This window comes from Tachysurus vachellii, chromosome 3, assembly GCF_030014155.1.
Source record: "Tachysurus vachellii isolate PV-2020 chromosome 3, HZAU_Pvac_v1, whole genome shotgun sequence".
NCBI classification, from domain to species: Eukaryota; Metazoa; Chordata; class Actinopteri; order Siluriformes; family Bagridae; genus Tachysurus; species Tachysurus vachellii.
The window spans coordinates 21,895,528-21,919,744 of NC_083462.1; the positions used below are offsets into that span (position 1 = coordinate 21,895,528).

At 39.0% G+C, this 24,217-nt stretch overlaps 3 protein-coding genes across 3 annotated transcripts in view; 1 reads left to right on the forward strand and 2 right to left on the reverse strand.

Annotated features, from left to right (window-relative positions):
- Positions 1-8,495, reverse strand: part of cfap61 (cilia and flagella associated protein 61) — a 39,186-nt gene extending 30,691 nt beyond the window's left edge. Inside the window, exons 1-7 of the mRNA XM_060865100.1 lie at positions 8,422-8,495; positions 8,106-8,254; positions 5,906-6,056; positions 5,715-5,791; positions 5,314-5,381; positions 4,126-4,243; positions 1,069-1,198 (exon numbers count right to left, since the gene is read on the reverse strand). Of these exons, the coding sequence (XP_060721083.1) occupies positions 1,069-1,198; positions 4,126-4,243; positions 5,314-5,381; positions 5,715-5,791; positions 5,906-6,056; positions 8,106-8,254; positions 8,422-8,466 (738 nt within the window). The 5' untranslated portion in view covers positions 8,467-8,495. The remainder of the gene's footprint in view (positions 1-1,068; positions 1,199-4,125; positions 4,244-5,313; positions 5,382-5,714; positions 5,792-5,905; positions 6,057-8,105; positions 8,255-8,421) is intronic.
- Positions 8,496-8,735: 240 nt separating this feature from the next.
- Positions 8,736-14,976, forward strand: crnkl1 (crooked neck pre-mRNA splicing factor 1). The gene is made up of 14 exons (XM_060866276.1): positions 8,736-8,925; positions 9,619-9,771; positions 9,864-9,955; positions 10,054-10,212; positions 10,300-10,466; positions 10,775-10,953; positions 11,115-11,285; positions 11,711-11,902; positions 12,006-12,065; positions 12,305-12,385; positions 12,468-12,707; positions 12,833-12,934; positions 13,414-13,662; positions 13,962-14,976. The coding sequence occupies exons 1-14, from the start codon at positions 8,878-8,880 to the stop codon at positions 14,298-14,300; spliced, it is 2,232 nt and encodes a 743-aa protein (XP_060722259.1). The 5' UTR covers positions 8,736-8,877; the 3' UTR covers positions 14,301-14,976.
- Positions 14,690-23,011, reverse strand: naa20 (N-alpha-acetyltransferase 20, NatB catalytic subunit). The gene is made up of 6 exons (XM_060866277.1): positions 22,893-23,011; positions 17,163-17,187; positions 16,965-17,055; positions 15,885-16,020; positions 15,041-15,186; positions 14,690-14,948 (listed from the first exon to the last, which is right to left on the reverse strand). Exons 1-6 carry the CDS (start codon positions 22,943-22,945, stop codon positions 14,863-14,865), a joined length of 537 nt encoding a protein of 178 aa, XP_060722260.1. The 5' UTR covers positions 22,946-23,011; the 3' UTR covers positions 14,690-14,862.
- Between the last annotated feature and the right edge of the window lie 1,206 nt (positions 23,012-24,217).

The following is a 24,217-nucleotide window of genomic DNA, read 5'->3' on the forward strand; positions in this document are numbered from 1 at the left end:
ACACACACAAGAAGTTGTATTTTTCATAATATTGTCCCTTGTATAATTTCTTTCATTTTTAAATCATTTCTAATTTTTTAATTCTCTCTTGTAAGATTTACACTACCATCCATCCATCCATCCATCCATCTATCCATCCATCCATCTATTCATCCATCCATCAATCTTCCTTCCTTCATTTATTTAGTTATTTATGTATTTATTTGCTTGTTAGTTTTTTATTTATGACATTAACTGATGGCAACTGATGGTTGTTTTCCTCTTTTCTTTTTTTCTTTCTTCCTCTTAAAAGAGTAACATACACTTGTTATTAATAGTAATGAAAAATTGAAATGTTTAAATGTTGAGTTTACTTGAAACATATTTACTTTTAATGCAGATCCCATGATAAAAATAGGTACAGTATGTTCTGTGCAGTTGGAATGGAATGCAATATTTAACAAGCGTTAGTGCGTAAAACAACAAAAAGCCCAATGAATAATTTATGACATTCTCTACAGTGTCACTTTCATAATGGTGCTAGGCGATGTGGAGCAGATTGCTATGTGCTGAGAGAGAGAGAATGAGAGAAAGAGAGAGAGAGAATGAGAGAAAGAGAGAGAGAGAATGAGAGAGAGAGAGAGAGAGAGAGAGAGAGAGAGAGAGAGAGAGAGCAGGAGAGACGACATACAAACAGAAAACTGCAGAAATGCTACAGATGTCTGGCCTCAGCGTGCTGAGTGCGAGCATGTCTTGGCTGGCCGTTTGCTCTCATCTGCCATATGCTGCTATGAACACATGTCAGTATGAAAGGAGGGGGACATTGTGGTGTTCCTGAGGGAAGCACGCCACCATACTCCCCTCCCCCTCGCCACACACACAAACACACACACATCACCTATACAGTATATATGTGTGTGTGTATAAGTAATAAGTTCAGTAAGTAATAGTTTTTTTTACTTTGACTCAGTTAAATTTAGCATAATAAAGTTTATCATTTAGCATAATAAAGTTTAAATATTGAGTTCATTTTACATTTATTTTAAATGCCATTATGTTAATCCATTTTTAATGCATTTATCAACTTACCTCAAACACAGCAACATGATTCAGTTCATCTTCAGCCTCAATTTTATCAGCCAATATGTCTGCCACAGGCCAGCAGTCACCCAGAGTCCTCATGTTCTCCAAGTCTGTGAGGTCCATGAGATCTTCAACCCTACATCGCATCACATCACATCACATCACAACACATCACAATACATCACACTACACCACACCACATCACATCACATCACACCACATCACATCACAACACATCACATCACAACACATCACATCACATCACAACACATTACATCACACCACATCACAACAAATCACATCACACCACATCACATCACAATACATCACAACACATCACAATACATCACATCACAACAAATCACATCACACCACATCACAAACCACACACAACAAAAGACATCACATTACATCACAACACATAACAACACATAACATCACAACACAAGACATCACATCACAACAGAACAAAAGTCATCACAGCACAGCGCATCACATCACAACACATCTCGTCTCGTCACGTCACGTCACATCACATCACATAACAACACATCACATGACATCACATCACAATACATCACATCACACCACAACACAACACAGTAAATCACATCACAATACACCACACCACACCACACCACATCACATCACAATACACCACACCACACCACATCACATCACACCACATCACATCACATCAAATCACAGCACAACACAATACATCACATCACTTCACACCACACTACACCACATCACAACACACCACATCACATCACAACACACCACACCACATCACACCACAACACTTTACATCACACCACACCACACCACACCACACCACGTCACATCACATCACATCACATCACATCACATCACATCACATCACATCACATCACATCACAACACTTCACATCATATCACAACACAACACATTACAGCACAACAAAAGACATCACATTGCATCACAACACAACACATCACACAACAACACAACACATCACAACACATCACAACACAACAAAAGACATCACAGCACATCTCGTCTCGTCACAACACATAACAACACAACACATCACATCACATCACAATACATCACACCACACCACATCACAATACATCACACCACATCACATCACAATACATCACATTACATACCATCACAACACATCTCGCCTCGTCACATCACATAACATCACACCACAGCACATCACATAACATTACAACACAAGACATCACAACACAACAAAAGACATCACAGCACAGCGCATCACATCACAACACATCTTGTCTCGTCATGTCACATCACATAACAACACAGTAAATCACATCACACCACACCACATCACAATACATCCCATCACATCACACCACACCACATCACACCACATCACATCACATCACAACACATCTTGTCTCGTCATGTCACATCACATAACAACACAGTAAATCACATCACACCACACCACATCACAATACATCCCATCACATCACACCACACCACATCACACCACATCACATCACATCACAACACATCTTGCCTCATCATGTCACATCACATCACAACAGACCACGTCACATTACATACCATCACATCTCGCCTTGTCTCGTCACGTCACATCACATCACAATACATCACATTACATACCATCACAACACATCCCGCCTAGTCACATCACATAACATCACATCACATCAAATCACATCACAACACATCACATCAAATCACAGCACAACACACCAATCACAATACATCACATCACATCGCAACACATCACATCAAATCACAGCACAACACATCACACCACATCACATCACACCACAACACATCACACCACATCACAACACACCACATCACAGCACAACACATCACACCACATCACATCACACCACAACACATCACATCACATCACAACACACCACATCACAGCACAACACATCACACCACACCACATCACACCACATCACATAACATCACAACACAACATAACACATCACATCATATCACAACATAACACATTACATCACAGCACATCACAATACAACACATCACATTAAAATACATCACATCACAATACATCACATCACAACACAACAAAAGACATCACAACACAACGCATCACAACACATCACATCACAACACAACACAACACCTGAAATCACAGCACAACACAATACATCACAGCACATCACAAGACATCACATCACATCATAACACATCACAGCACATCACATCACAACACAACGCAACACATCACAGCACATCACATCACATCACAACACAACACAAAACATCACAGCACAACACATCACAATATGTCACAAACAACAAACTAGGCACTCATCATAAAAAACAATTAATGCTTTCTAATAAAACTAAAATAAATAAAAGTAGAACATAGAAAAATGACATGTAAAAGAAATATAATATAATAAATTACATACAGTACAATGTAATGCAGTAAGTTTATCATGTGAAAAACTTTATCTTATAATGCAGATTGTTGTGTGAACGTGTGAGGAAGGAATGTGCAGAATCCCTAAATGCTTCTCAATCAGAAGTCTGATCGTATGTAGAAATTCCTAAACTAGCAGAAACTAGTAGAAATAAACTAAACTATCATCCTATATAAACTAACAGAAACTATCATGCTATATAAACTAACTAACTAAACTATCATTTATATATAAAGGTTTGTATATAAACTATATGCGCTGTGTTTAATCAAGAAAAGGGAAACAAGTTGAATTGAATGAAATGTAGGAAGTTATTTCCGTTTGCATTCTGTAAGTGTAATAAAAGGATTAAATGTGTGTGTGTGTGTGTGTGTGTGTGTGTGTGTGTGTGTGTGTGTGTGTGTGTGTGAGAGTGTGTGTGTGTGTGTGTCTGTGTGTGTGTGTGTGTGTGTGTGTGTGTGTGAGAGAGAGTGTGTGTGTGTGTGTGTGTGTGTGTGTGTGTGTGTCTGTGTGTGTGTGTGTGTGTGTGTGTGTGTGTGTGTGTGTGTGTGTGTGTGTGTGTGTGTGTGTGTGTGTGTGTGTGTGGGTGGGTGTGTGAGGTATAAGCACCTGGCTCTGCGCACATGCAGTCTTGGCCAGTAGTTGTGTCTGTGGCACACGAATGCACCACACTGGATTTCATCTGTAACACAGGGCATGGGCTCGAAAATGTCCATCAGCGCTGGCTCTAAAGAAAAACAGGGCAGCTGAGCATAACCCTGGGTTCCTGTTTCTATTGTATCAGCACTGTGTAGGGCATCTGGACAAATCTGGAACTGTTCAACACTTTAAATGCCAGCTCTTGGCTAGCAAAGTTGGTACATGTTCAGTACTGAAATTCTGCTGGTCGAGAATTATGAAGCGGTATAATCACCATGACAACAAGACAGTAACATGAGGTATTCAATCATCCATCCATTTTCCTATAGCACTTATCCTACACAGAGATGCAGGGAACCTGGATTCTATCCCAGTGGACAGGGGGCACAAGGCTTGGGACACCCTGGATAGGTTGACAACCCATCACAGGAGCAATCACACACACACACACACACACATTACAGACAATTTAGAGCTTCCAATTGGGTCTTGAGTAGGGGAAGAAACCACTGAAGCATATGGAGAACATGCAAACTCCACAAACACACAGGGCAGAGGTGGGTATCAAATCCCTGACCAAGGAGGTATGAGGCAAACATAGTAACCACTAAGGCACCAAGCCCACACAGATGGGGAATGTTTAACGAAAAAAGCAGCTGAACAACAGCAAAGGAACTATTGCACATACACACCTTGTATCTCCATGGACTTTTGCATGTTCTCCCTTTATCCCTGTGTGTTGGTTTTATCTGCTTTTCTCCCACCCCCCAAAACCACACTGAATAGTTTATTTGCTCCTCTAAATTGTACCTAGGTGCGAATGAGTGTCGTGTTCCACATCCATGGTATATTCCCAACTCATACCCAGTGTTCCCAGGACCGGCTCTGAGTTCTCTATGACCCTTACCCGGATAAAGTGTTTACTCAAGATGAATAAATGTATTAAGCGGACGATAACAAATCCAAGGAGGATAATGAAAGCATTTACCGCTCTGATTATAAGCCAAAATATTACTGTATACATATTTTGTACAGAAGGACGAGTACCTGGTTGCAAGAATACAAAACACTTCTTTAGATCCACACATCTTTGGATAAAAGTAGTGTAACTAGGAGAATGTCTCAGCTGAGAATGTCTCAACTGTGTGGATTTCTTACCGAGGCTGCTGCTGTACGGTGTGATAAGGCAGATGTATTCCAGCTCTGTGATGGCATTAAACACAGTTCTGTTTGTGATGAAGAAGACAGAGACATCATGCTTCACATCTGCTTTGCGCAAACCCTTTTAAGCTCACAATGTAAAATCTAACTTTATCTGATTGCAGAATTGAATGTAAAGGATTTGAATGGAAACAGGAAGACATTGCCATGGAGGAAATGTAATTTTCGTTGCCTCAAACAAGATTTAAACTGGTCTTAACTGGATGACTATAGAGAAGTCTGGCTTATTTGAGTCTAAATACATAAAACAATGACAGGCACAACAAATCAAAATAATGCTATCTTTCTCAGAAATGTACAAGTTATTTAAAATACTCGATTACATTTTCATTTTTTACCTGATAATCTCTTTAGCACAGGAAACAGAAAAATCAGGCTGAGCCACAAAGAGATGTAGGAAAATTGTGTTTAAAGGCTACAGAGATAAAAAAAAAAATAATTATTAGCATAAATTTTGGGCATGACACAGATCACAACAAAAAGCTTTCTCCTTATCGAATCATATAATCATTAAAATCATTTTTCCTACTGTGATATTTGAAGTATTAAAATGGGTTTGAAGAAACTTTTCCCACGACGCCTGATCCACCAGGTCACCAATGGAATGGTCCAAGAATGCAGCATGGGCTAGGACTTTATTATTTATTGTGCATATAGTAACCGCCATATTAGCTTTTTCCCTGGGAATGAAGCAAACAAAAGATAAATGAACATGAAATACTTACTACAAGTTTACAGTCAGTATAAATAAATTAATTATATGATCACCATATAAAAATAAAATAATTCTGGACTTTGTTGGCTCATAGTGAGAGACGTTGCTTTTTCCTCTGTACATAACCTTACACAGAATATTAGTGGTTAAAGGTAATTCCTTCAAATTTTAGATTCTTAGAAATAAGCATCTCAGAGAACATGGAGTTATCACCGTTTACATTGAAGATAAAAGCATTTGTGTATAAAAAAAATCAAAAAAACAAACAAAAAAACTAACCTGTGTTGCAATTATAGTATATTAATTAGAATTCTAAGTAGAATGGGTTAATAAGAATATTGCTCCTAGTCGGCTTGGTAAAGACACAAATACTTATGAAAAACTACAAAGGCCTGCGTGTCTACTTTCATATGAGCTTCATATTAACCACCACTGTGGAGTGTGACATGACAAAGACATTCTATGTTGAACCTGGATACAACAAAACAGAGAATTCTGCTGTGGCAGTGATGGCTCGAGTGGTTCAGACTCTGGGTTGTTGATTGGAGGATTGGAGTTTAAGCCCCAGCACTGCCAAGCTGCCACTGTTGGTGCAAGGACCTTAACTCTCTCTGCTCCAGGGTCTCTGACTCCAAAGTACTGTAATGTTTTAGGCTTCTGAGAAAAAAGTGATCCACTAACATGTTGTTTTCTGTAGGGTTTTTCACACTGTGATTAACCCTGTGTTATCCTCATTTAAACCCTAAACTTTGCTTTTAACCACAAGTTTAACACTTTTTGTAAGTTAGAAGCGGGGTTAGCAAAGCCTTTTATCTTTATATGAAACAGATACTTTTGCAGTGTTAACCCAACATTGTGGGGCCAAACATTTACACATGCATCATACCACATGCTTTGTAAAGTCCTGCATAAATCCTGCATGTTGCAGCATCTGAGGAAAAAAATTATGTCAACTGTTGATGGTAAACACTTCAATGGAAATAAATAGGAAGCAGTTACGGTCATTCTGTTCAGGACAAACTAGATGGTGAAGTCAGAAATAATCAAGTATTAAAGGAACTGACTGAAGAATTAGTGCAAGCTGGATATCAATGAACGTCTGGTCAACTACACAACAATTATTTAAAGTGTTGTTTATTAAAAGGTTGTGTACGGTGCAAATATGCAAAGAAGGTTAAGCCGATGTTTAGGATTGTACAGTGTGTGTGTGCTTTGACATGTCCACAGTCATTTAAATCCAGATACAGATACAAATCCAGATAAATTTGTGTAAATCACTAAACTTACAACTAAACCTAAACACTACTGAAATCAGTGTTGTGATTCATGATGTCTGCTATAAATTACTTTATACGAAGGTACAAATAAACACAGGCAAAGCTTAGGCATTAGGAATTAGATTTAGAGTTAGAATTAGAATGCTTAGGAATCAAGATTCTCGTCACCCTTATACAGAGCGACATACAAAAGTGCTTAAGTGGTTCACTAGGCTACAGACTTAAGTTTTTATTATTATTTTTTTTTTTTTAAATACACACTACAACAAACAGGGAAGAAAGTGCTAGTTGAAGTGTTTCATAAATAACTAGGTCTTCAACTGTCATTTGAAAATAGCCAGTGACTCTGTCCGGATGTCTAGGGGAAGTTCATTCCACCACCTTGGTGCCAGAACAGAAAAGAGTCTTGTAGTAGACTTATGCGCTTTAATCCATACTGAACAAATGTCTGTAAGATATCTTATGTGATATGGTATATTTCATTTCATTCCCAGCATTTGACAGACGCACTTATCCAGAGCAACTTACATTATCTCATTTTTTTTTTGTACAATTGTGCGTTAAGGGCCTTGTTCACTGGCCCAACAGTGGCATCTCGGTGGACACGGGACCAAACTCACAACCTTCCGATTAATAGCCCAACACCTTCAGCACTAGGCTAACACATGCCACGCTATATGAGATATATCCTGCCTCTGAACCTCTACATGCATGAATGGATTATCCTCAGCACTCACAGCAGGGAGATCACATTGACTTTTCCAAACACTGCTGAAGTTGCTGGACTGATCAGTGCACTGATCTTGTGAGCATCACAGGACTCTGTTCGTCTCACAATTATAGATGCATTTTCCCCACTGGATGAAGTAATGGACGTCATGTTCTCCTGAAATAATACAGAAACATACAGTAGGAATTTGATTATCACACAATCCCCATTACATTTACATTTACAGCATTTGGCAGGCGCCAAATTAAAGTGTAATACAGCACAGAAGGTTATTCATAAGAGTATACAGTCAACGTGGTGTCGAAAAAGAAATAAATCGATACCATTCTTCCACCTGTCTTGAAAACACTCCCTTTTAGGTTGTACATGAGTTTTAACCGTATGTGGCTTAAGCGTCTCGTTACCATGGTTTTTAAACGTCATGACGTAAGAACGCCAACGTGCACGTGTTACGTTGGACGTTACTACGACTTTTAGCTTTTCCCACCCATATTCATATACCTTTTTTCCCCCGCCTACTGTATGACTCTTCATTCAGATTGGCTAGTTCAAGCAGAATACTTTCCTTCTATCGGAGAACCTTTCATCAGCAGCCAATCACAACGAAGAAAGCGGGTCTCAACGTAATACAGGTGGGGAAAAAAAACGAGCCAAGGAGAAAGTTATGGCGGAAAACTTGGTTTTGATTGAATAGCGTTGAGTAATTTGTATTTAAGGTATCAAATTAAATACCCTACACTCTTATTTTCATTCTTGTGGTAAGATAAAACGTAGAAACCATGGCGTCCACCGCGGCAGGGAAGCAGAGAATACCGAAAGTGGCAAAGGTAAATAAACTGGGCTCATACATGGAGGCTAATGTGTGGCTAAGCTAAGCTAAGCTAGTTGGCTAAGCTAAGCTAGCTAGTTCTTTTAATTACAATTACAATAGCTGTCATTATTGACGTACTATGAACCAATATATCATTTCATTTCAGTGTAGTTTAACTGTGTAATGTAGTTATACACGGACATATTAGCTATACCTCCGATTTAATAACCAGTATTTTTCACAATGCTATGCTGTTAGCTCTACTGAAGCTACAAACTATTAGCCTTGCTTGCTTGCTTGTTTGTTTATTAGATATCTTCGTAATGAATTCCCAGGGATTACAAACGATATTAATAGACATTTAAAGGGGGAAGTAAAGGCAGTACACACCGTCTGTACTTTTATGGATTACTTGTTATATAATAAAATAAATCCTGATTAAAAGCATTACGTTTATTCTCTGTTTCTACTCACTTAATGTATGAAGTCATTTAATGCACTCAAATTGAAAGCAGGTAAACAATTTTGACATTTTGTTGAAAATGGTTTTGGAAACATTGGATGTCCTACATAGAAGAAAAGCCTAAGGTCAAGCAGTGAGTTTTTACATGCAGCTTTTTGCACAATGTTCTATATGCAGTTGTTTAAGGAAAGGTAGTATTGCTATCTGTGATGGATATTAAACTCTGCCATGCTTTTCCTGTACCAGGTGAAGAATAAAGCTCCAGCTGAGGTGCAGATCACAGCCGAGCAACTGCTTCGAGAAGCCAAAGAACGAGAACTCGAGCTACTCCCTCCTCCACCCAAACAGAAGATCACTGATGAAGAGGAGTTAAATGATTACAAATTACGAAAACGCAAGGTGTTTTTTTTTTCTTTAATTTTTCTGAGGAGGGTTTCTTTGGGTGTTTGGTTTGCTTTATCATGCTCATGTTCAATATCCATGCTCTACAGGGATTTGAAGACAATATCAGAAAGAACAGGACCGTCATAAGCAACTGGATCAAGTACGCACAATGGGAGGAGAGTCTGAAAGAAATACAGAGGTATAACATGCTGGATATCTATTAATTATACGATTATTAACACTGAGTTGAATGAATACTGGTTCAACGGTTTTGTATTTCTGGTCAATTGTTTAAAGAGCCCGGTCTATCTACGAGCGTGCGCTGGACGTGGATCACCGGAATGTCACACTATGGCTGAAATACGCCGAGATGGAGATGAAGAACCGGCAGGTCAATCACGCTCGCAACATCTGGGACCGGGCCATAACCATCCTGCCCCGAGTCAACCAGTTCTGGTAATCCTTACACTTCACTTCTACACTGCTTACTGATCAGCTCGGTTTAATAACACTGACATGATCTCGGTCTGGATGTGTTCATAGGTACAAATACAGCTACATGGAGGAGATGCTGGGGAACATAGCTGGCTGCAGGCAAGTGTTTGAGCGCTGGATGGAGTGGGAGCCAGAGGAGCAGGCCTGGCACTCTTACATCAACTTTGAGCTGCGCTATAAGGAGGTGGAGAAAGCCCGCTGCATTTATGAGAGATATATCCTTACCAGAGTGCTCTTGTTGGGGATGTAGAAGTGGTGTGCTTGTAGAGGGTATTTAAACAGTTGTGGTATTTTCACTACAGAGAACGTATCAGGGATTTTGGAGATTTCCATTCCAATTAACTGTGACTGGCGTATACAATCAATTCACTGTTTAACTGAGACATTTAGTTTAACTGTTTCTTATAAAACTGGTGTCAGAGAATCACGTGATCTCAATTTTAACCGAAATACTGTGATACTCAATAAGCTGAATACTGTTATGATATTAGTTACAGTTATTGGTTCCTTAACTCCCCTGCACTTGTGATAGTCCATCCCCAAGTGAAGAACTGGATCAAATACGCCCGCTTTGAAGATAAGCACGGTTACATTGCTCATGCGAGAAAAGTGTACGAGAGGGCCGTGGAGTTCTTCGGCGAGGAACATATAGATGAAAACCTCTTTGTGGCTTTTGCCAGATTTGAGGAGAAACAGAAAGAGGTAATTTCCTGCTGAAAAAGGCATCCGTTAGAAACTATGGTTTAACTATGGTGATGTTTTTATGTTCATCAGTGAGATCAAAATGTCTTTACTTCATCAATGAGATTCTGTTACCCATTTCCAAACATTGCACGTCTGTCTGTCTGTCTGTGTGTGTTCAGTTTGAGCGTGTTCGGGTGATCTATAAGTACGCCCTGGACAAAATCCCCAAACAGAAGGCCCAGGAGCTTTTCAAGAACTACACAGTGTTTGAGAAGAGGTTTGGAGACAGGAGAGGAATCGAGGACGTAATCGTCAGCAAGAGGAGATTTCAGTATGAGGAGGAGGTTAAGGTAAAATATCACTAAATATACTAAGAAAGCTTTAAACATGAGAAGGGGAAAAGACAGTTCATTGTCTGAATCTACACATTGTATTGGAAACACAGTGCTTACAGAGGTTCAGATAAGCAATTAACATGATTGAACACTAACAGCAGCTACCCTTAAATGCTTCTCCACCACTCTTTGGCTATAAATTAGATCATTTGAACTAGTTATGTCCTTGGTCTAGTAATGCACCCAATCAGAAACAGACATAATTAAACATGACTACAGTGTTCTAGGGCATTTAAATTACTTCTCTTTAATATTGCAAATAAACACTATAAACTATTAACCCTCTCAATTTTTCATGCCATTTCAAATCCTCACCTGCATGAAACTGATTAATATAGTAAGAGTACAGTGTGGGATGTAAAGTTGTCTCTTAAATCAAGGCAAGCCCACACAACTATGACGCCTGGTTCGATTACCTGCGGCTGGTGGAGAGCGACGCAGACCCCGACACGGTCCGAGAGGTATACGAACGAGCCATCTCCAACGTTCCTCCCATCACAGAGAAGAGACACTGGAGACGTTACATTTACTTGTGGATCAACTATGCACTCTATGAGGAGCTGGAGGTCAAGGTCAGGCCTGAAACGAGGCAGTGAACTACAATGATGTTTAGCAGGCTTTATATATGTTGTGCAGTGAAATTCTTCATCACGTGCTGGTTTGGTTCTGTGACAGGACCCCGAGAGAACAAGACTGGTGTATCAGGCATGTCTGGAGCTTATCCCTCACAAAAAGGTACGCATCATACAGTGATTGATAAAAATGTTATAATATTGACACCAAACACCTACATAGCACAGAAGAATTTGCTCTGCACTGTTTTATTAATTAGCGAATGACATTTTGTGTGAATGTTTGTAATTATGTTGTAGAATGTCTGTGTTACTTTTTGTTACATCACTGCATGAATTAGAGCATCTCATATTCAACAATTTGATATTTATATATTTGTCTGATTTAAATTTTGGTCATAGTTTACCTTCGCTAAAATCTGGCTGCTCTACGGCCAGTTTGAAGTTCGCCAGAAGAACCTGCAGAAAGCCAGACAATGCCTGGTAAATTTCAACAACCTTTAGAATTACAGGTTTAAGTTGATTGAAACTGCAGTCTGATGCTTTGTGTACTGTGTAATCCCAGGGCACAGGCATTGGGAAATGCCCAAAGAATAAGCTGTTTAAGGGCTACATCGAGCTGGAGTTGCAGCTGAGAGAGTTTGACCGCTGCAGGAAGCTCTACGAGAAGTACCTGGAGTACAGCCCGGAGAACTGTACTACCTGGATCAAGTTTGCCGAGCTGGAGACGATCCTGGGAGACGTAGAAAGAGCACGGGCCATATTCGAGCTGGCTATCGGTCAGCCTCGTCTCGACATGCCAGAGGTATCACCCACATGTCGTCTGCTCTTATAATTCTTTTAAATTCCACCTGGAATTTCCTGTGGAACTAAAAAATTTCCTGGAATTTCCTGTGGAACTAATTTGATGTTTGCATTGGAACCCTGTAGGTGCTATGGAAGTCCTATATTGACTTTGAAATCGAACAGGAAGAATATGAGAACACACGAGGACTTTATAAGAGGCTCCTGCAGCGCACACAGCACGTCAAGGTAGGATCTCAATATTACTAACATTACCAACACGGGCTCTGAACACATTCCAAGGGTGTCGTCATTTATCTCATCTCTGGAAAGATATCTCGTGTAAAAAAAACAAAAAAAACCTCAGATAATCATATGTACTTAACCTGAATGACATTTCTTCATTGTTTTTGAAAGCAGCAGAGACCTCATTGGTTTTAGCTGATATATGCTTCAGCTCTAATCACGTCAGTGTCATGTATTTATCTGAGCCTAATGCAGCTTCAATGAAAATACAAGCTTCCTTATACTGGTTTGTTTAGTGGTTAAGACAAATAGGCTACTTTAACCTATGATGTCATTGTCAGCTGCAATAGCAAATAACTCGAGCTGTAATTTAATGACCATAGTGAATGAAGTGCACCAATGTCATGTCAGTCCTTGTTCTAACAGAACCCGAGAAGTTAAAGTAAAATTTCTGCATACAAATCTATTTCTGTCGTGTGCAGGTATGGATCAGTTACGCACAGTTTGAGCTGTCGATTGAGGGTGACGAGCGACTGCAGCGGTGCAGGCAGGTCTACGAGGAAGCTAACCGTAGCCTACGCACATGTGAGGAGAAGGAGGAGAGGCTCATGCTGCTCGAGGCCTGGAAGGACTTTGAGCACGAGTTCGGCACCTCGGCCAACAAGGACAGAGTGAGGAAGCTGATGCCCGAGAAGGTGAAGAAGAGGAGAAAGCTCACAGCAGAGGATGGGGTGAGTAGAAGGAAACACAGATTGTATATTTACATGGCTGTTAAACTTTTCTTTTTTTTTTTTTTTAGTAAAATGTAACATTCTCAGCTTGTGTGAAAATTCAGCTTTGATTGGATGATTAACAAATAGATTGCAATTCAAGTCATTTTTAAACACTTGCACAGTCATATATTAAACAACTGCTCATTCATTCACTTATTACTGTAATCATGGAGTCATAAATACATAGTTTTTGTTTTACTGCTTGTGTGTGTGGATTATTTGTCAGTTTTTAATTATGGTGTCTTGTTATTCTGCAGTCGGACGCAGGGTGGGAAGAATATTACGACTACATCTTCCCAGAGGATGCTGCCAATCAGCCCAATCTCAAACTGCTGGCCATGGCCAAGATGTGGAAGAAGCAGCAACAGCAGGACGAGCGTCCGGAGGAAGCAGAGACGGAAACGGACGAGAGTGTCGAACCCACACAGCCAGGAGACGAGCAGGAGGAAAGCGGAAAAACACAAGAGAATAAAGAGGGTGTGTTTGACGATCGTGATGACAGCGACAGCAGCAGTAGTAGCAGTGGCAGTGAAAGTGATGAGGAGAACACTGAAGACAAAAGTGAGCAGAAGACAAATCCTACAGAGGAGGAATAAACTGAAAGTTTTTTTTTTTTTTTTTTTTCTTTTATTCAATATCAGGATAAACTGGACTGATGGAGCATTCATCTGCTCACAGACTGTTCTCACTGTTCTTTTATAACAAAATAAAAAAGAAAAGCAAGTACATTGTAATTCTTTGTTTAAAATTGTGTTAGTTTAAAAAAAATCTAAACTTTAAATTAAATTGACCAACAACAGAGTGCAAGAGTCTCAAATCTGAAATCTCTTGAGATGATGTATGCGTAATTATTATTCCGTCTAGTACAACAGGGCTACAAAACGATCTTTCTCTGAAGTGCAGTTATTTTGTTTTGTCTACAAATGAAAAAACAATTAGCCTAGACATGAGGACTACTGATTGGTCAATGATCTGACAGTCAGAATAAAGATTATATCATGTTTTATTTCAGTTTTGGACAATTTGTGCAGAAATGGAAGCTTTTTATAAATAACATTTACAAAGCAGTGACCCTCTGACTAAACTAAACTTGATGGGTCTTACATCTTTATTTTCCCAATATGGGGTAATTGAGCGAGTCAGAGAGCCACTTCAGTGTTATTCTATGTCTTCTGGACGGACAGGATGCGGGAGTGGAATTATGGACTTCTTCTCTGTGTCTCTTGATAACGCTTTCCTCATATCTGTGTGAAAATAAAAGCAGTCACAGTGCTGAAGTGTGTAATAAGTCACCGTTAATTAAAATATAGAACGAGAAGTCAAAGCAGGAGTTTACCGTAGGCGTCTTCGTCTGGTTCTCCGTTGCTGGCTGAGTAATATTCGATGACGGTTCTGTAAACGCTGTAGCCCAACTGTTTGTACATGTTCACTGCCACTTGATTGGAGACACGAACAAAGAGGTCAACGAAGAAACCTCCTTTCCTACAAGAGAGAACAGATCAGTCATCCTAGACATCATCAGTTCATACCTAGTTAAGTCATGCAGCCTTCACCAATTTGTTTAAATCTGCTGCATACTGTTTGTTGAATATGTGGCAATATAATCAAATGTGCTGTTTTTGTGAGTCCCCAAAAAAAAAAAAATAAAATGAGAATAAGTTTCGACAAATTATTCTGAAACGGGCTGTAACCTATTATAAAGATAAGAAATTATCCAGTGTGTTTTTTCCCCCCTGTAATACCACAGCTGGTGATGGTGACATCTGCTGGTGGGGAGAGAAAGTGTCCAGCGCTCGTTACACCAAGATTGTTGTACACATTGATTGTTGAACCAACTGTCATTTATGTCACAAACAGCAGCTATAAACCGTTGTTCCCTCAACACCCTCTGCTCGTTCTCTCTTTTGAAGGTTATTAAGAAACTAATATCTCCCGAAGACTTTCCCATGGTGGAAAATGTACTGACTGTTACAAAGTACAGCCTTCGTTAGTGTTAAACATCTTGTTACACAAAACTTCACCACACCCCTGATTTATATGATTTTCTTTTTAAATAAGACAAGTCCCTAGAACTAAAGCATTAATATAAACCTGTGATTGACAGGATTAGTGTAACCCTTTTAGTGCAGGGATTTCTTCCACCAGTGCTCTCCCCCTCCGAACCTAATAAAGAACCGCACCTTTCTGAGATTTCCTCCAACATGTCCATGAGTTTGGCAGCCAAACCCAGCCGTCTGAACTCAGGAGCCACTGACAGAGCAGTGACGTGTCCGTGCCACTCCTCACGTGCCACTGAGCCCTCGGCCTTCCCCATGACTGCAGAGACATGAGGAAAAGGGAATGAAACCACACACCAGAGCCAATCACTTAAAGCAGTGCTTATCATTTTGTTATGGAGGAAGAATAAAGAGGAGAAAAGGCATGACTAATGCTGTTATATTGATCAAGATCTTCTAGATATTAGCCTGTTTCAATCAAATTAAAAAAGACTATTCTGGTTGGATATTATTATTGTTAAGCATATGATTAAGTAACGTTGCTGGATGTTTACAGCTGAATATAACTAGAAAAGGGTAAAAATGTCTTGGTCATATATAATTAAAAAATGTAAGTGTTATCATCTTGCAATTGTAAAAATTCATACTAAATGTTAACACTGTCAGTAACTGGTACAGAAATATACATATTACTGAAAAGTGTATGAGCATCATTTATCAGGAAATAACCTCATGGTCCCTAGACCCAGCAGAAGCCCAACCTCCATATAGGTATAGTAGGGGTGTACATTAGGCTCTTCACACTCTGAAACCAATGAATTTCTAACCAAATTCTCTGTCTTGTCAGTGAACTAGAAGAAAGTGGTTCTCGACTTGACCTACACAAACACCCCCCCCCCCCCCCCCAACTCGTTGTAGTGTCTGTATGTTGTGCTCATTAGTAGGTCTCTCTCACACACACACACACACACACTCTATTCTTGTGTCCTATAAATGCAAGAACTTAATATAATATAAATAATCCCCGTTCTCTCACTTTTACATTTAAACATCATCTGTATTTTCTTCTCCATTTGAAGTAGATGGCACAGAAGAACAGAAATGAGTGCCTTTTGGAGTATAATGTAAATCAAATGTAAATGAATTAATGAAAGCCATAGTTATTTATTCCTGAGTTTTAAATTAACAAGGTCTAAGCTGATGTTAGACTGACTAGACATTTGGATTAACTGTTCAGCTGTTGCCTCTAATGAAGTGACTCACTGTAGCCCATCAGCTCACCACCCGGCGCCTCGGCCACGATGAAATACTCTGGCCAGTGTGCCAGATACTGCAAGTAAAAGGGAATGCCATACTGTAAAGCTCACAGTTAAGGAGGGAGACTGGACAGACATTCACATCATACACACATCATCATCAACCAGCAGTTTTTGGATTAGGATTTCTGAATGAAAAGGATACAGTCTCTGTTAAAGGGTCCAGATTTCTGCAAAAAAGGGAATAGAAAATCAGATCAATCCCAAAAGGCGGAAAACTCTCTCACACACACTCACTCACTCTCACACACACTCACTCACTCTCACACACACTCACTCACTCTCACACACACTCACTCACTCACTCACTCTCACACACACTCACTCACTCACTCACTCTCACACACACTCACTCACTCACTCACTCACTCTCACACACACTCACTCACTCACTCACTCTCACACACACTCACTCACTCTCACACACACTCACTCACTCACTCTCACACACACTCACTCACTCACTCTCACACACACTCACTCACTCACTCACTCTCACACACACTCACTCACTCACTCTCACACACACTCACTCACTCACTCTCACACACACTCACTCACTCACTCACTCTCACACACACTCACTCTCACACACACTCACTCACTCACTCTCACACACACTCACTCACTCACTCACTCTCACACACACTCACTCTCACACACACTCACTCACTCACTCTCACACACACTCACTCACTCACTCTCACACACACTCACTCACTCACTCACTCTCACACTCACTCACTCTCACACACACTCACTCACTCACTCTCTCACACACTCACTCACTCACTCACTCTCACACACTCACTCACTCTCTCACACACACTCACTCACTCACTCTCACACACACTCACTCACTCACTCTCACACACACTCACTCACTCACTCTCACACACACTCACTCACTCTCACACACACTCACTCACTCACTCACTCTCACACACACTCACTCACTCACTCTCACTCACTCACTCTCACACACACTCACTCACTCACTCACTCTCACACACACTCACTCACTCTCACACACACTCACTCACTCTCACACACACTCACTCACTCTCACACACACTCACTCACTCTCACACACACTCACTCACTCACTCTCACACACACTCTCACACACACTCACTCACTCACTCACTCTCACACACACTCACTCACTCTCACACACTCACTCACTCACTCTCACACACACTCACTCACTCACTCTCACACACACTCACTCACTCACTCACTCTCACACACACTCACTCACTCACTCTCACACACACTCACTCACTCACTCTCACACACACTCACTCACTCACTCACTCTCACACACACTCACTCTCACACACACTCACTCACTCACTCTCACACACACTCACTCACTCACTCTCACACACACTCACTCTCACACACACTCACTCACTCACTCTCACACACACTCACTCACTCACTCTCACACACACTCACTCACTCACTCACTCTCACACTCACTCACTCTCACACACACTCACTCACTCACTCTCACACACACTCACTCACTCACTCTCACACACACTCACTCACTCACTCACTCTCACACACACTCACTCACTCACTCTCACACACACTCACTCACTCACTCTCACACACACTCACTCACTCACTCTCACACACACTCACTCACTCTCACACACACTCACTCACTCACTCACTCTCACACACACTCACTCACTCACTCACTCACTCTCACACACACTCACTCACTCACACACAAACTCACTCACTCTCACACACACTCACTCACTCTCACACACACTCACTCACTCTCACACACACACTCACTCACTCACACACACACACTCATTCATCTCACACTACTCGCTCACTCACTCTCACAACTACTCACTCACTCACTCTCAACCTCATCTCACTCACTCTCTCACACTCTACACCCTGACACTCACTCACTCTCACTCACACTCAATCACTCTACCTCACTTCCTCACTATCAGCACACACTCACTACTCTAACCCACATACACTCACTCAAATTCTCACACATATGCACTACGTCAAATCACACACCACTCATCTCTCACACACACTGTAATATTTCTAACCCTCGTGCTATATCTCTAACCCTGTAGTTAATAGTGCACTGTACTATCTCACTCACCCAGTTTATCTAGATTCACTGACGGAGTGCCAACCCACTTATAAATGCACAGTATACTCTAACCCTGTAGTTTATATAGTGCACTATGTAATATCTCTAACCCTGTAGTTTATATAGTGCACTATGTAATATCTCTAACCCTGTAGTTTATATAGTGCACTATGTAATATCTCTAACCCTGTAGTTTATATAGTGCACTATGTAATATCTCTAACCCTGTAGTTTATATAGTGCACTATGTAATATCTCTAACCCTGTAGTTTATATAGTGCACTATGTAATATCTCTAACCCTGTAGTTTATATAGTGCACTATGTAATATCTCTAACCCTGTAGTTTATATAGTGCACTATGTAATATCTCTAACCCTGTAGTTTATATAGTGCACTATGTAATATCTCTAACCCTGTAGTTTATATAGTGCACTATGTAATATCTCTAACCCTGTAGTTTATATAGTGCACTATGTAATATCTCTAACCCTGTAGTTTATATAGTGCACTATGTAATATCTCTAACCCTGTAGTTTATATAGTGCACTATGTAATATCTCTAACCCTGTAGTTTATATAGTGCACTATGTAATATCTCTAACCCTGTAGTTTATATAGTGCACTATGTAATATCTCTAACCCTGTAGTTTATATAGTGCACTATGTAATATCTCTAACCCTGTAGTTTATATAGTGCACTATGTAATATCTCTAACCCTGTAGTTTATATAGTGCACTATGTAATATCTCTAACCCTGTAGTTTATATAGTGCACTATGTAATATCTCTAACCCTGTAGTTTATATAGTGCACTATGTAATATCTCTAACCCTGTAGTTTATATAGTGCACTATGTAATATCTCTAACCCTGTAGTTTATATAGTGCACTATGTAATATCTCTAACCCTGTAGTTTATATAGTGCACTATGTAATATCTCTAACCCTGTAGTTTATATAGTGCACTATGTAATATCTCTAACCCAGTAGTTTATATAGTGCACTATGTAATATCTCTAACCCTGTAGTTTATATAGTGCACTATGTAATATCTCTAACCCTGTAGTTTATATAGTGCACTATGTAATATCTCTAACCCTGTAGTTTATATAGTGCACTATGTAATATCTCTAACCCTGTAGTTTATATAGTGCACTATGTAATATCTCTAACCCTGTAGTTTATATAGTGCACTATGTAATATCTCTAACCCTGTAGTTTATATAGTGCACTATGTAATATCTCTAACCCTGTAGTTTATATAGTGCACTATGTAATATCTCTAACCCTGTAGTTTATATAGTGCACTATGTAATATCTCTAACCCTGTAGTTTATATAGTGCACTATGTAATATCTCTAACCCTGTAGTTTATATAGTGCACTATGTAATATCTCTAACCCTGTAGTTTATATAGTGCACTATGTAATATCTCTAACCCTGTAGTTTATATAGTGCACTATGTAATATCTCTAACCCTGTAGTTTATATAGTGCACTATGTAATATCTCTAACCCTGTAGTTTATATAGTGCACTATGTAATATCTCTAACCCTGTAGTTTATATAGTGCACTATGTAATATCTCTAACCCTGTAGTTTATATAGTGCACTATGTAATATCTCTAACCCTGTAGTTTATATAGTGCACTATGTAATATCTCTAACCCTGTAGTTTATATAGTGCACTATGTAATATCTCTAACCCTGTAGTTTATATAGTGCACTATGTAATATCTCTAACCCTGTAGTTTATATAGTGCACTATGTAATATCTCTAACCCTGTAGTTTATATAGTGCACTATGTAATATCTCTAACCCTGTAGTTTATATAGTGCACTATGTAATATCTCTAACCCTGTAGTTTATATAGTGCACTATGTAATATCTCTAACCCTGTAGTTTATATAGTGCACTATGTAATATCTCTAACCCTGTAGTTTATATAGTGCACTATGTAATATCTCTAACCCTGTAGTTTATATAGTGCACTATGTAATATCTCTAACCCTGTAGTTTATATAGTGCACTATGTAATATCTCTAACCCTGTAGTTTATATAGTGCACTATGTAATATCTCTAACCCTGTAGTTTATATAGTGCACTATGTAATATCTCTAACCCTGTAGTTTATATAGTGCACTATGTAATATCTCTAACCCTGTAGTTTATATAGTGCACTATGTAATATCTCTAACCCTGTAGTTTATATAGTGCACTATGTAATATCTCTAACCCTGTAGTTTATATAGTGCACTATGTAATATCTCTAACCCTGTAGTTTATATAGTGCACTATGTAATATCTCTAACCCTGTAGTTTATATAGTGCACTATGTAATATCTCTAACCCTGTAGTTTATATAGTGCACTATGTAATATCTCTAACCCTGTAGTTTATATAGTGCACTATGTAATATCTCTAACCCTGTAGTTTATATAGTGCACTATGTAATATCTCTAACCCTGTAGTTTATATAGTGCACTATGTAATATCTCTAACCCTGTAGTTTATATAGTGCACTATGTAATATCTCTAACCCTGTAGTTTATATAGTGCACTATGTAATATCTCTAACCCTGTAGTTTATATAGTGCACTATGTAATATCTCTAACCCTGTAGTTTATATAGTGCACTATGTAATATCTCTAACCCTGTAGTTTATATAGTGCACTATGTAATATCTCTAACCCTGTAGTTTATATAGTGCACTATGTAATATCTCTAACCCTGTAGTTTATATAGTGCACTATGTAATATCTCTAACCCTGTAGTTTATATAGTGCACTATGTAATATCTCTAACCCAGTAGTTTATATAGTGCACTATGTAATATCTCTAACCCTGTAGTTTATATAGTGCACTATGTAATATCTCTAACCCTGTAGTTTATATAGTGCACTATGTAATATCTCTAACCCTGTAGTTTATATAGTGCACTATGTAATATCTCTAACCCTGTAGTTTATATAGTGCACTATGTAATATCTCTAACCCTGTAGTTTATATAGTGCACTATGTAATATCTCTAACCCTGTAGTTTATATAGTGCACTATGTAATATCTCTAACCCTGTAGTTTATATAGTGCACTATGTAATATCTCTAACCCTGTAGTTTATATAGTGCACTATGTAATATCTCTAACCCAGTAGTTTATATAGTGCACTATGTAATATCTCTAACCCTGTAGTTTATATAGTGCACTATGTAATATCTCTAACCCTGTAGTTTATATAGTGCACTATGTAATATCTCTAACCCTGTAGTTTACATCCTATATACTGCACTATGTAATATCTCTAACCCTGTAGTTTATATAGTGCACTATGTAATATCTCTAACCCTGTAGTTTATATAGTGCACTATGTAATATCTCTAACCCTGTAGTTTATATAGTGCACTATGTAATATCTCTAACCCTGTAGTTTATATAGTGCACTATGTAATATCTCTAACCCTGTAGTTTATATAGTGCACTATGTAATATCTCTAACCCAGTAGTTTATATAGTGCACTATGTAATATCTCTAACCCAGTAGTTTATATAGTGCACTATGTAATATCTCTAACCCTGTAGTTTATATAGTGCACTTATATATGAATATTAAGTTTTGGGACTTAGCATTAGCTAACAGAGTTAGCACTATAGACGGTAGTACAATAATACTCGCAGCTGCAGAATAATAACGCTATGTTACTGACACAACGCCATAAATAAAGTCGTACTTACATGTTATTAAATTTAAAAAGGTCGTCGCAATTAAATGCGCGTAACGTCGTCATTTTGTCCGTTAAAATATGAGCTCTAAAAAAGAACTGAGTTTGACCCCTGACTTCTTTCTACGTCACACAAACGGAAGTCGTTACCGTAAAGAGCGCCATCTGGGGTAAAATACGAAGAAATGTTATTATAAATAATAATAATAATAATAATAATAATAATAATAATAATAATAATAATAATAATAATAATAATTTCTATTGTGTATTAGAACAATTAACATCACGATTTAGCATTAAAGAAATCCATATTTAGCTTCAGATCACTGATCAGAGGAAACAGTGCCAAAGAAAAATTCCCAGAGACGACATGAATGAATCTGGAAGGGAACCTGTCCTCCTCTGGGTGACAGCAGACATTGTGATTATTATTCAGCAATTATTATATTATTTATATTATATTATTATTATATAGTTGTTTACTATTCAGCAAGTTTCCTCTTCTGTCTTTATACTATAAAGTCAGGCAGTACTACATGACTTGAGATGTTCAGTATGAGCAGATTGTGAATGGGAGTCTTGGGATGAGAACAGAACAGTAGGACAGTCTTAGGTACAAATGTTCAGTATCCTGTTGAGATCCTGTGGAGAAAAGGGCTAATTAGTGAATAAGTGAAAACACAAACAGAAACCAGCTCCGATTGTCCTTCATGCGATGAAGATTCTGGACCTCCACTGAGATGAGGCTGACTCTGTGAGAATCTTGAGGTATCTAGAGATCTACCAGCTCCAGTTAGACTCTGCGATACTAAAGAAGAGATGCCAACTCCATGTGGACTTTGAGGACAACAACCTCCTCATCAATACAACATTTGTCAGACTGTATATTTATAATCACACCCTCCAGTGTCACTCATATGAGGATAAGGTTCCCCTTTGACTCTGGTTCCTCTCAAGGTTTCTTCCATTCAAGGGAGTTTTTCCTTGCCACTGCTGCTTTATAATAACCTTTTATTCTATGTTTATGTTCTGTAAAGCTGCTTGGAGATCACGTCAATTGTAAAAAGTGCTATACAAATAGACTTGACTTGAATTGAATTATTATTATTATTCTATCAATTAATATTAATTAATATTATTAAGTTTTTGTTTGAGGGGGCACGGTGGCTTAGTGGTTAGCACGTTCGCCTCACACCTCCAGGTTTGGGGTTCGATTCCCGCCTCCACCTTGTGTGTGTGGAGTTTGCATGTTCTCCCCGTGCCTCGGGGGTTTCCTCCGGGTACTCCGGTTTCCTCCCCCGGTCCAAAGACATGCATGGTAGGTTGATTGGCATC